General features: G+C 37.0%; 1 protein-coding gene across 1 annotated transcript; it reads right to left on the bottom strand.

The window, feature by feature from the left end:
* LOC145100336 (protein JINGUBANG-like) lies at nucleotides 1-1,346 on the bottom strand. Its single transcript, XM_079037649.1, has one exon. It carries the CDS (start codon nucleotides 1,312-1,314, stop codon nucleotides 118-120), a length of 1,197 nt encoding a protein of 398 aa, XP_078893775.1. The 5' UTR covers nucleotides 1,315-1,346; the 3' UTR covers nucleotides 1-117.
* Between the last annotated feature and the right edge of the window lie 13,447 nt (nucleotides 1,347-14,793).

Genomic DNA, 14,793 nt, shown 5'->3' with positions numbered 1-14,793 from the left:
TATTCATAATTATTCATGATTTAATCTCATCTAATACAAAACTGATCAAATAATAAAAAAGATATGGCTCCCAATATGACATACAATAGAAAAGTGATTATACAAAAAGAAACTCCTCTAGCATAAAGGGATGAAAATCTGCCAAACTTTAATGTCAGAATCCAAGCCACCACTGTAGATAAAGTAAGAAGCCAATGTATCAGATGAACTACCATCATCTACTTCAGATGTCAAACACTTCACTGGACCTTTATGCCCCTCCAATACAGCCAAACAAAAGTAGCATTTCCCCATTCCTCTCCAAATTCTTATAGTTTCATCTTCCGACCCGCTGCACACCAGATCCGACACAACACTCAAACACAATATCGACTTAGAATGCCCCCTGAGAATAGTAACTATTACCATATTACCCTCATCGTCACTCTTCTCCCAAACCATAATAGACCTATCACTCGCACCCGAATACAAAACCATCTCATTACTGCTTAACACCAATGCATTAACCCCAGATTTGTGTTTCTTTAGTGTATTAACCAGAAAGTGGTTCTGATTTTCTGCTGATTTCCTCCAGATTTTTATTTTTTTATCAGTGGATCCTGTATAAACATCTCCATTACTCGATATCGCAACAGTGTTTATTGCATCATCATGTGCATTAGCTACAGACTCAACACATTTGAAGTCAGTTGTTCGCCAAATCTTTAGTGTCCTATCCCATGACACCGAGTAAATGACCAAACCGTCCCTGGACAAGGCGAGTGCTGATACAGTATCAACATGATTAACCCATGTGGAGGTCTTGTGGCGTCTCACTTGTACGTGGTTCTTTGGTGTTAAAAGCTTAAGTGCCCAATCTCCAAACGTTGGGAGTGTGGCTAAGTGTGTTAATTTCCGATCTTGCCCCTCGACTTTCCATGCACGGATTTTGTGGTCTTGATGGGCGCTGAATATTTTGTCGGAAGAAACGATGAGTGACTTTATTGCACCTTCTCCTGTGATCATGATGCTGTCACTTTGGTATTCTTGATCGAATTTATGTGATGTTGTTAAGGATTCGCGTTTCCATATACGGATTTCTTTGTTGGAAGAACCGGTGTATAGCAAGTTTCCATGAATGACAAGAGAGGAGATGTAGGCGTTGTTGCATTTGATTGTGGAGATGCAGTGGTAATATGGATGATGGGGTTGTGATGCGATGGCTGGAATTGAATCAATTGATTGGGTGTAGAGAAAGTCTGAGTCTTGGTGAAGATAATAAGAATATTGCAACATTGGTTCATCTTGTGAGTTAGAAGTTTGAAGATATGACATCTTTTAGTATAAAGTGAAAGGTAGAACTTAGAAGGATGTGATTAGGAGTTTATAGAAGATTATAATTAATAGCAAGTGTTTGTTTGGCAAAAAGTGCATGTTCCCAGGTTATACGGTATTTAACTAAAAAAGTTAACCCAACTTTTCAACCTATGTAGCATCTATGGGCCAGGATGGAGTCTCGGATTATTGGCAGGATCATCCACTTGAGTTCATCTCTCTCTAGGCTTCTATTTATGTTGACCCTATTATAGATAACCTATATATTAGTTTTGAATCTAATTAATATTAGGTTTCGATTAGTTAAAGTTTATAGTTGTTCTATTCATGTATGATCCAATATTAGGTGAGTGACATAATAGTTTAATGTCCACAGGAAGTCCAGTTCATTGGTATTAATTTTTTTATATTGTTGCGGTAGAGATTCGTAACCCTTAACCATTTCTCCAAATAAGTTTCCATATGTCTACTTAATAAGTCATATCAGTCCATTAAGGCCCATTGCTATATATGTGTGATAGAACATGACAAAACACACCGAGTTTTACTTTTACCGAGTTTAATATGTATTGGACTTGTGTTTTGCATGCAGTGAATATACTTATATTGATGTCGATGGAACAAAACAAGACCCTGTCTCAATCTCTAATATGTGCAAAATAGTTCTAGAAAAGCTTGTCTATAACAAACACATCTGAAATTAAAGGGAGTTAAATGCAAGAAAGGGAACACTTGATATGGTGCATAATTTAATTTGTCTATTTGTTTGATATGGCAAGTTTTTTTACGGGATATTCGTCCTCCCATTTTCACTTAAATTAAGCAACATCACCCAACTTTTTAATCTCAATCATTGAAGTTAGGAGGAAGTCAGTAACTCTGTTGTGTTATTCATTGGCCTTATATACTGAGAGACTGCTACTGTCTTTCTGGACATGTACTCTTTAATTACTTTACAAAATAGGTAACTTTACTTTTGTGCCAAACGCTATATATCCAGATTATGGAAAATTGATCTGTTTCCAGACTAAAAGCCTAACAATTTGGTGTTTATATATACCTAACTTTGTAATTATCATATCTTATTATCTTTTTCCTGATTCTATATGTTGACCCAATTAATGTTATATGCAGCTTTGTCTCACTGGGTTGCACCCTAATGCTTATACAGACAGCATGTAATGCTCCCAATGTGCCACAAAAGAAACAATAAAATATATCAAATAAAAAGATAACACCCTTTTTTTAGTGTTGGCAGGCACACTATCAGTATTGAGTGATCATTTTCATTAATGTAAAGATTACCACTTACTGAAATCAATGATTTTTGGATGAGAGTTTTGTATTTAGGAACTTCAATTCGTATTTTCTGCTATAAATACATATTATGCCAACGTATTATTTTAAATGAATTCTAAGTCAGTTTTTCGCTTGTTAATCACTAAAAAAAGATTATCGAGTGTAATAAAGTTAAAGAAAAAGTAATTTCTTATACCTGCACCAACTTCATATATAAATTACTTGAAGATTTTGTTGCTTTTGCTCATCCTAGATTATATAATCGTGTGTGCATGAATTTGTACCCATCTTTTTGTGAGTGTTTTAAAGCATTTTGGATATATATTTATTGCCGGCCTATTAACATATTGCACTAATTAAGTGCACATGCACATATTATAATGTGATTGGTGGTTGAGATTCTAAAGACACACTATCACAGCCTTTAATGATGTTGTCATATAAATGGCCTCTTAGGCACCTTTTTACTAATCTCCCGGGATTTTTTGTTGTGTGATGATAGTTAGTCAAAGTAAGATTACAATAAGATAGAAAGATAATAACGGGTTCCTTTCTGCACCTATAGTTGGGGACATAGCAAAAGAAGTGGTAGGCAGAAAGAAAGAGTTGGTGTAAATTTCGATTTAATTACTTTTAGGTAGCGAATGAATGGTGGTGTTTATAGATTAATCACCATCCATCAATGGCATTCCAGTGAGCTCGTGGTTACCGGGCCCAATAATATTGAAGAGAATGTGTCGATTTGTGTTTATGTGCTTTCTTTCTTGGGGTCCAAGTAGGATCGATGCTTGATTGTTCATTGAAAAGCAAAGGTACGTGAGGGGGTTTGTGAAATAGTAATATAAGGGACCTACTAGGAGTTGTAGGGCGGTGTACCTCGTTGATCATATCTATCTTATTCAACCCCCTTTACCCCTACCCACCTTAATTTCAAAGTAGCCTTTGATGACTTATACTGCTCATGACCACCATATTTGGACTCAATGGTGCCCCATGGCTTAATTTAGTTTTTTCCGGGACGGTATACTAGCTTGGAGAAATGGTAAAATGAGTCTCAACAACCATATCATAAAAGTTTTAATTTCAATATGAATTGTTGGCGGAAGAATTAATAACCTTTTGTAGAAGTATATCCTAGTAGCAGCCAAGGGTGGTGGCTGTGAATTTCGCTTTTACCAACAAATGTGGAAATAACCTTCTTTTGTCAAAACTTTCTCAACCACGAATGAACTGTTTGAGACATTTTGCGTAGGTTTCCATCACTCCATTTTAAAGTTTTGAATGTACAAAATGATTTATCAATCTCTACTTTTGATGATCCTCAAGTGGAAAATCATGGTCAAACAAGTTTCCGAGACTGTGGAAAGGTTATTTCATGACAACAAATATGTCAAAGTCATCCAACTTGAAATCTAAGTTAAGGAATATTTTCATTAGGGACTTAACAATTATTGAATATTGCACTCGTATCAAAACCATAGTTGACATGCTTGACAATATTGACTCTCATGTCCTTCAAAGAATATTGTCATTTACATTATTAATGGTCTTCCAACTTTAACTACCTCACGAGCCTAACTCGACAACAGTCTCTGCTATTGAATTTCAAAACTCTTTCTATGTTTCTTTTTGAAGAATCGCATATGTCTGAAATTAATCTTCCATCACAATCAACTACCCTATTCTGACCATCCTTCGTCTCCAATTGTTTTGAATGCCAAAACACCACCAACGAACCCATAGACAACAATGTAACAGTAGGCGAAGGAAAAAGGAATGAAAGTTGTCGGTATTGGACCTACAAACTCCGGAATGACCCTTCCTACACTTCTCACAAGTGCGGCCGCTCTGTCCTTCAACCCTAGAATCAACAGTCTTGGACCACTTTGGCGCTGGCTGCGACTGTACCGGGGTCTGCCTCGGCTCTCACAACTATAACTCAATCTCAAGTTCACGCCGTCTGGCAGCCTCCTGCAAGATATCACATCTCTGCGTGGACACGAACTGCCTGATATCTGTCTTGAGCATACTTAGATATCGGGTCATCTAAGCCTGCTCCGAAGCAAACTCGGGGCAAAACATCGCCCTCTCAGTAAACATGCGAGTGATCTCCGTGACTGACTCTGAATCCTGTCGCAGATCCAAGAACTCCTGCGCTAGCCTCTCCCGCTCAACTCGCGGGACGTAACGGGTAAGGAACATATCCCGAAATCGATCCCAAGTAACCGCAACACGCTGCTCATCCGAATATGATCCAGTAATCAACCTCCACCAATCCTTTGCTCCAGACCTCAGCAGGACAAGAGCATGTGAAGAAACATCCCTCCACGTTATACAGCCACCTCATGGCCACGATCGGATCCTAAATCCCATCGAAAGTCGGGGGCTTCGTATTATCAAAGTCCCGATACTGGAAAGCCCAACCGGCTCCCACCCCTGCTGCTGATACAGCTGCAGTAGATGTCGCGGCAGCCGCCTCCGAAAAGGCTGCATAGCACTCATCAAAGTACTCAACCATGGTGGTCTTGATTGACCCAAACATCTCTGGTAGCTGTGCCCGAAACATAGTGGCAACCTCATCATGAAGGATCTCTCGAATCCTGGCGTCCAACTCATCCGTCCCCATCTGAACAACGGTCTCGGGCACTGGTGCATCCTGATCTCCCTCTCCTGATCCTGACTCGGATCCGGTCACAAACCGCCTTGTAACTACCATGCTGAAATATACCAGGAAAACATCAGATATTCCATATAACAATACGGGAACCAACTCTCAAACAAACCCTAGGGGTTGTGACTTCCTTGCTACGCGTATGGGTCATGTGCTTTTAGTAGTACGGGCCCATACTACCTTCCACACCTACCCATATTTGTCTCAAGTATCACCACAACACCCTAACAATATATACAACTATACCGAGCGCTCAATCCTCACCCCTGGAGGGAACTAATGCCTCACAAGGTTGTAAAAATCGGTCGGCGGTAGCTCGGTAGTCGACTGGTGATAAGCGATTAATCGAACTAGGCGGGGATTAATCGGAGATTAATCGCAGACCCTTAATTATAAATAAAATCATTTAAAAAATTCATATTCCCTATATAAAAAACTAAGTATTTGAAAATTTAAAATTTTAAAATTTTAAAATTATGAAAATTTTAGTTTAATATTTTAAATTTTGAAAGCTTAAATTTTTGAAAAATTTAAAATTTTGCTGTAATATTTCAAAATTAAAATTTTTTGAATTTTTTTAGAAAATTCCCGCCTATGACCGCCGACACCGCCAAGGACCGCCAAGGCCGACTTTGACCTATTTTGACCAATTTCTGCCAAGCACCCTAATCGTAATCGGTTTAAGGCCGCAAAGCGATTAATCGCTGATTAATTGGCCGCCAAGGCCGATTTCTGCAACACTGATACCTCATAACTGGCCTCCCGGCCTCTCACAACCTACCCATGAAACTTCCACCAACCCTATAGCACTAGTGTCTGCTAGTCGTACATAACACTGGACCCTATAGACTTTTGAATATCCAATCCTACCCTAAGCCCCCAATCATACAAGAGCAGAACATAAGGCCAAATCAAACATTCTCAGGCTATAAGATCTTAATTGTGTATAACCGTGATGCATACACTAAATAACTACAGTAATGATGTCAATTTCATATAAGGAAAACCTTAGGCTATCATGCATCATGTAATCAGGCAATTCTATCATGCATCATGTAATCAGGCAATTCTATCATGCAATTCGTGAAGATCCCTAGCCTAGTACTAGCATGTTGTTCTAACAAACTGTAATATCAAATAACAATATGGTATTTTGGGGTCTACTTACTGGCTCAGGCTGATCGTACACTCTGCATCCCCCTTTACTTACTTTGAAAACCATTTTGAAATCATTTTTAAAATCTTTTTCCTTGATTTGAGACTGGATTCACACGAGTGTTCCTCTAATTCACTCAAACCAAGGCTCTGATACCAACTTGTAACACCCATAAAATCATGCCAACATTTAAACTTTTAAAAACATTTAAAATGCCAATAGTTATTACAAAAAGGATTCCAAAACAGTTTCATATCAGAGTTCCCATAAATCATAATCATAAATCGAGGAAAGTGTACAGTCATGCCTTCGCCCTTCCGCAGTCATCCGCCAAACCTGAAACAATAATCGATAAATGTAAGCTCGAAGGCTTAGTGAGTTACCCCCAAAAATACCAACCTCAAATAACCATAAAAAATCATATAACAAGCACAGAACAATCATGCATCTCGAGTCTACAGAGTGACTGGTCCGCCTGCCCCGGGCCTTTAATCCACCTGGTCCACTCTCTGAGTCTACAGTATGAATGGACCGACCGCACCGGGCCTTCAGTCTATCTGGTCCACTCTCTGAGCCTCGGCATGTCTGGACCGCCCTAGTGGGGCCTTTAGCCTATCCGGACCGCTCGTCGGGCCTTCGGCCTGACAATGTACCCTTCTGGGTCTACAGTCTGTCCGGTCCGCCTTGGGTATGTTGGCCTACAACACAAAGCAGGACCCGACTCAACCCAACCCCAAACAAACAACCATGTGCACATATAACATATAATCACATAACATTCCATATATAACAAACCGAACTAATAGATCATATAGCATAGCAACATCCTATCTCGGATACCGGCCTAACAGGTCACTAACATAGTATCATCCTATATACCGGGATACCGACCTAAACTAGGTCACTAACATAGTACCGTCCTAATTACTAGGACGCCGATCTAATAGATCAATACGCATATCAAACCAATACAAGTATACAATCCGAAAAAGGGTCGGCCTTGGTGCCTTAGACCCTGTTGATATAGTGAGGATAACTCATCTTGAAATGCCGATCTAAACTGAAGAAGCAGATTCCCGAACCACCATCTCACCGACAATCCCGAACTATCCAGAATAGCAAATAACGAGTCAACACACGGGAGTATAAATCTTGACCAAGAATCACTCATACAATAATAGCCAATTTGGTTTCCTCTAATTTGGGGCTAAGGCCCAAAACCAAACCCATGATCCAAGTCCATATAATAAGGGCCAACATTGGCCCAACTTTCCAAACTGGGCCCAACTACCTAATTGGGCCTACTTCCAAGATCCAAAACCAAGACTTGGCCCAAAACACCTTACCCATAATGTCCAGCAAAGGTCCAAGTCCAACTAGTCCATAGACAGTCCAAACTCAAAGCCCAATATCAAAAACCCCCAACAGAGGACGTACGCTGGGCATACCCCTCTGGTACGTGGGGCATACTTCGACTCCTGTTGACTGGAAAACGGGCCATTGACCTGATACGTGTGGCGTACTTCTACCTACATGGGGCGTACACGAGCCGAACAAAAACTCTCATAAGTGCTTAATGGCTTAAGCAATTAAGCCCAAACTTCAGATCCATCGACCAAATATTCCTAGGACTCATAAAGTCTCGAACTTTATCACTTTGGACGTCCAGAAAGCTCTTAATCTAAGGTCTTAATCCATTAAGACCTTCCTAATGCATTTATGGGGTACCTAAGTCATTGGGACCTCATTTTTAACACTCATAACCCCTTCAAGAGCCTGAAAGGATAGCTCATCTCGTCCAAATCATGACATGCACCATTTTGGGACTTTTTGGGACAAGAATGCTTCCATGAAGTTAAAATGACTAGATCTAACTCATACAAAAATAAAGTTCCAAGCTTTTTACCTCTTGGAACTTCTAAAACACACACCAACTTCAGATCTTCAAGCCAATCTTCTTCTCCAACTTCTTGGTGCAATGCCTTTACCTCCAAGACCTCAAAATACCCACCAACTCACACTCTCACACAAGAACTAGAGTTTGGGGACATTTGTGCAAAATGGAGGCTGATAATGATGAGAGAAAATTAACCATAAGGACGTTTATATAGCCCCCCACCCGAGATATTAGGGTTTCCTTCATTTATAAATATGCCTAGCATACATAGTGTACGCCCTGCATACCCATATGTACGCGCGACGTACTCCCCCTGGACCTAAAATTACAAATTAGCACTTAGGCTCTTCATGACTTTACCCTTTTATGCCCAGGGACTTCAAATGACAAAACTTAGGATGCTACACATGAGTTCTCAATCCTTTAGATGAGCCACCAATATGGAAAAGTGATGGTCTTACAAATTTGGGAGACAGTTAAAAGGTTATTTCATGACAACAAAGATGTCAAAGTCATCCAACTTGACATCAAGTTAAGGAATATTGTCATTAGAGACTTTTCAATTATTGATTATTGCACTTATATGAAAACCATAGTTAAAATGCTTGACAATATTTACTCTCATATCCCTCAAAGAATATTGTCATTTACATTATTAATGGTTTGTCTCCCAACTTTTACTACATCACGAGCCTAACTCGACATCGGTCTCTATTATTGAATTTCTCAGAAGTCTTTCTATGTTCCTTTTTAAAGAATAGCAAATATCTTAAATATGCCATCACAATCAACTGTCCTACTATGACCATCCTTCATCTTCAATTGTTTTGAATGCCAAAACACCACTGACGAACCCATAGACAATAATGTAAGAACGGATGAAGGAAGAAGTAATGAAATCCGTCAATATGGAGAAGTATGTTGCCACCAATCCATCGGCCATGCAACACATCAGTCGATGTCACAATTCTTAGTTTAGGGACTATATTGTCGATTTTCTTACCCAATACTAATCCCAACCATAGTTTGGTTCCTTACCTTTTGTGAAACGTAATGTATTACTCCAAAGCTTATTGACTCGTTGTTGCGATCTAGTAGTCGTATGTAGCCTATTATCCATCAGTGCCTCCAGCAGGCTCACTAGCCCACTCGACCCACATTTATTGTTTGTAAAATCCATCTAATGGGTCTTTTCAGCCCATACCAAGAAACATCAACAACATGTCTATATCACCACATGTTCAACCCAAACTCCACTTTAGCAGTGGTTCGTTAATGGGCATTATCAAGCTACGATATTTCCTTAATTTTGTAAACAAAATGTCTCTAAATAAATCGAGCAACTCGGGATGGTATATAGATACTAGAATCACCTCAAACCTCAATGTTTACCCTCCTGACCTTGTTATTCTCACATCTATTAATAATTTTGTATCTTTCATTATGTCTTAGTCACCGCAACCCATATATTCTTTCCATATAAATGAGGGATACTATCTTACCTAACTCATATCACTTACTTCACTTTCACAATGTCCTTGTTACACACGTTGGATCTATGTGCTCAAGAATCAATTTAGAATGATGTTTTCCAATAACATATGATCTTATAGGGTCGCTTTAGCAAGTTGTCACTTATTAATTATTTATTAAAGAATTTGATTAATAATTAATATATTCAACTTTATATTTAATTTGGAGAAACTATTATCTTGTGAAAATAATTTTGGAAAATTATTATTTTTTTAAAATAATATTTTTAGAGAATATAACTAGCTATTAACTTATATCGTATGATTTAATATGTTGTGTACAAGTTTTTAGACACTTCGAAGTTCACTAGACTCTAACATGTACATAAAAGAAATAAGGTGGAGTGAAAGTCGATCCTAGCCACTCTCTTTCATAAAGTTGGTTATACCTCTTCTACGTAAGAGTTTAGGTTGAGTGATTGACTTATTCTTACATATTTCATGCCTATAACTCACCATACCTTTGCATTTAAAGAATGTATGGTGCTTAGATCATATGTGAGACTATATAAGAGAGTGTAAGGTTTCTTTTTAGTGCTAGTTGTTTTGATCTCTCTTCTTTAAGTCACAAAGCCATAGCTTTGTTACACTCTCCTTCTCTTACTCTCTTTTGAAGTGTAGTGAAGATTTGGTACTTAGAAGCGATTCTCATGTAGTGCTTATTTGTGAGAAGTGCTTAAAGGTTTAAGAAGTACTTCATAAAAGATGAAAAATAGCATTCTTGTTGGCACATACTTGTTGCTAGATACATTATAGAAAAAATCTTTCTTGAGTTTTTTCCATCTTGATAAACTCCCCAAAAAAGTGGGATCAAAGTCTTAAAAGGTTATTGGTCTAAACATCCTATGGTTGCCACAATAATTCTAGATCATGTAATTGGATCATCTTTGTGGTTTTGTTAAAATGGTTTAGAAGTAATAGTTATTTTCAATATTGATTTTGTTGCCGTTTAAAATTGTTTTATAAAAAAAAGATCATTTTTACCTTCCCTAAACCAATCAACACCTAATATCACCGAAGAGTTTCTATATTTTTTTGTTTACTTATTATAATAAGCATTCCATTAAAATTGATAAAATATGGTTTTTCTAGGAAATGACTATTGGACTCATCAGGCAACCCTCAAATTTGATAGTATCTATGACTTTTATTTAACAACATCTTGCATTCTTCAATACCCATGTCTTATAGCTCCTCTTTTTGGCATCAAATCCATAAACATACCAAAGATCAAGTATGAAAGTCTCCCATGTTCTATAATTTCATTTTTTTTGTTACATACTTTGGTCTAACATGTTGTGCCAAGCTTATTGTTAATTTGGCAACATGTTCGGCTTCCATTTAGTGTTTGAAATTTAATTGAAATTTTCCCATTTAAATCAGCGGCCCGTCGGGCCATGCCAAAGCTATAGTAAGAGTCGACGCCTTGATAGGCACACTAGAGACTAAGTGGGAGCGATCTCATGCCAGCCTAGAAAGCAAAAACCATGAGGCAACTTTCCTGCACCAACTCCCGACCAATATAGTGACGGGAAAGTCGTATAGAGACGAAATGTTAAAATTGTTGGTTAAAAAAGATGATCTAATCAGTTGACAAAAAATATTGATTTGTAGCAATGTACTTTGCAATTACATTGCTGAAAAAGATTAAAATTGTTGGTTAAAAAAAGATGATCTGATCTGTTGCAAAAATAAGAAAAAAAATGATTTATAAGAATATACTTTCTAAACACATTGCTAAAAAGTGTTATAATTGTTGGTTAAAAATACGATCTAATTAGTTGCAAAAATAGGAAAACAAAAATTGATTTATAGAAATGTAATTTATAAAGACTTTGCGAAGAAGGTAAAATGGTTTGTTAAAAGATGACCTATCAAATGTTACAAACGAAATAAAAGTTGATTTGTTATATAAATATACTTTGTAAGTACATTGCTAAAAAGGTAAAATGGTTTGTTAAAAAGACAACTGGATCATTAAATTAACAAGGAACACAATGGCTTTCTCCAATTTTCTTAACTAATTCATTCATTTTGCATTAAGCTAAACATAAATACATAAATCTATTGTAGTATAGTCTTGTGATATGATAGGTACACACCGGAGTGAAGGAACTTGACTTCTACATGAAGAACCTTAAGAAGAAGGCAGGAAAGCATTCATTTTATATAGACAATCACACTTATAAGTTATAACATATGGTATGAATATGATAAGGAATCTATCTGTTCAGGCATATTAGAATTGGCATTCTTATTCAGACATTCATAACAGTTGACATAAATTGTGAAACCTGATAGTTGTGGTAGCCAATGAAGGATGTAATATTTAATAACAATTTAATTACAAAGTTGCAAATAGTAACAAAAAAACTCCTGACCCATGTGTAGCATGGGCCCCCTTTCTAGTTATAATGGATCCAAATATGTTTCTCGTGTTACGTATGTCACAATTAAAAGGAAATCATAACATATGCTTCTTACAATAAATAATGTCATTGGAACATTATGTGAACCACCTTGTCACACCCCAAAACCAAGAACAGCAGAAACATTCTAGGGCGGAGGACGTCATGTAAAGTATCATAACAATGCAAAGTAGTAAACAAGCAACAACATCATCCATTGCATTAATAGTATAATTTTAAATACAAGTGTGTTCTTTCATAGAATAAAACAACATAATGAATAATCAAAATAAAAGACGAGTCTTGACTGCTCCGTCTTCACAAAACCTGGTCGTCGTACATGTCTATTTGTGACCTGAGAATACAAGTTATTTTGAAAGCGAGTATCAGCATAAAGCTGGTGAATTCATAAGTATTTAATGTCATTATTTATATAAGTATCAATGAAAAGGTTTGTAAGTAATTGTAAACGTTTGAACTTCCTAGAAAATCTCATATCTTCTACTAGTATAAAAGGAGTCATCTACCGAGACCCGAATGAAAGTAAGTAAGTAGTCTTCTAACAAGACTCGCTGAAAGTAAGTAGGTAGTCTTCTAACGAGACCCGCTCAAAGTAAGTAAGTAGTCTTCTAACGAGACCCGCTCAAAGTAAGTAAGTAGTCTTCTAACGAGACCCGCTGAAAGTAAGTAAGTAGTCTTCTAACGAGACCCGCTGAAAGTAAGTAAGTAGTCTTCTAACGAGACCCGCTGAAAGTAAGTAAGTAGTCTTCTAATGAGACCCACTGAAAGTAAGTAAGTAGTCTTCTAACGAGACCCGCTGATAGTAAGTAAGTAGCCTCAAATATATAAATGTATACCTTTGCTACCCAAAGGTACTAAACTGACTGATTAGAACCATTATATCTACATATGTATACATAATATATAAGTAAGATTTAGACGACCTTCGGACAACTAACCGATACCTTAAGTACACATCCAAACAAGGAAAAGGAAATAAGGCGAGTTAGCAGTTCTAAGTCCTTTAAACATTAGTTATATACCTATACATATCTAGACATGCTTTTAACAATTGTACTAGGAATAGTAAATAGTATTTCCTAACTATACCTATTATAGTTACTAGTAATGTATGTGAATTACCAAAAGTATGCCTTTGCTACCCAAAGGTACTGAACTGACTGATAGAACTTTTATGTCTATATATGTATACATAATATATAACTAATATTTAGACGATATTCGGACAACCAACCGATACCTTAAGTACACATCCAAACAAGGAAAAAGAAATAAAGCGAGTTAGCAGTTCTAAGTCCTTTAAACATTGCTTATATAACTATACATATATAGGCATGCAATTGACAATATAAAAGTATAAAAGAATTTTTGGTAAAACCTTTGAAAAGTTTAATAAATAAGAATTTATGACTTGATGTCAGTTTATAAAATGATTTGAAAGCAGTTTGTTTGATAAGAACATTTTAAAGTATAGGAAATCCCTTGTTTGAAACACAATTGTAATAGAGTTTGAAAGGAAAGATATAGTATGAAATACAGTTTGATAAAGAGTTTAGTATGAAAAGATGTTTTGAGAAATCATTTTGAAGTAGTATACTGAGTAAAACAGCTAAAAGCGTAGTAAATCCATAGTTTGATAATTATTAATCACGTGTGATTGATATAATAACTATCATGATTCAACTTGTATTCCCCCCATAAAAGCATTTTAAAACATTTAAAAGGTTAATTAAGGGGGTATGAACTCACACGTTGTGAGTGGATTGTACGGAAGTGTTAGACAAGGTGCTAAGTGTCAAGTGGAGACTTGAACACACACAATGGTCCTAGTTAACATATAATGAAACACATATGTATCTAATTAGTCATTTCACAACTAATTAACCATGTTAAGACACCCTAGGACATGGAAACACTTTGATTCAAGTGCTATAGGTACCGAAGGGTTGCATCTAAAGGTTGTATGGCATGGCATTGGAGTTTATGGCCCAAGGACCACTCCTTATGGAGATTACGGACTAAGGTCAATTCCCCCATGAGTTTATGGCTGTAAAATCATGGTACTAAGCGCCATTGGGTGTTTTGAGGTCTTACAAGTCAAGATTGAGCATCAAATGATCAAGTCCAAGCCTTAGGAAGCATTAGGGGCACAATATCACCCCTTTATAGAGTTTACGACCTAAGGACCATTTCCTCATGAGTTTACGGTCGTAAACTCTATGTGGACATTTTTTCTTTGATGTTTAAGGTCCTATACACTTCAAGGATGTGTTCTAGGCTAGTTTCCAAGGCTTAGGAAGGGGCTAGGGTGCATTTTGCCCCACTTATAAGGGTTTACGGCCCAAGAACATGTCTTGGTCGTAAACACCTTTGGTATTGTGTTTCTTTGTGATATATAAGTGCAAACAAGTCCAAATCAAGTGTATAAAAAGCTAGGATAAGTGTACTTATAATCTAGAAGCTTGATTGGGTGTTTAAGGTCCAAGAACACTAGT

The sequence above is a fragment of the Lactuca serriola genome, chromosome 4, assembly GCF_051521515.1.
Source record: "Lactuca serriola cultivar US96UC23 chromosome 4, Lser_US96UC23_V15, whole genome shotgun sequence".
Classification (NCBI taxonomy): Eukaryota; Viridiplantae; Streptophyta; class Magnoliopsida; order Asterales; family Asteraceae; genus Lactuca; species Lactuca serriola.
Note: the sequence above shows the minus strand (reverse complement) of the source record. Positions and strands in the feature narration are given on the sequence as shown.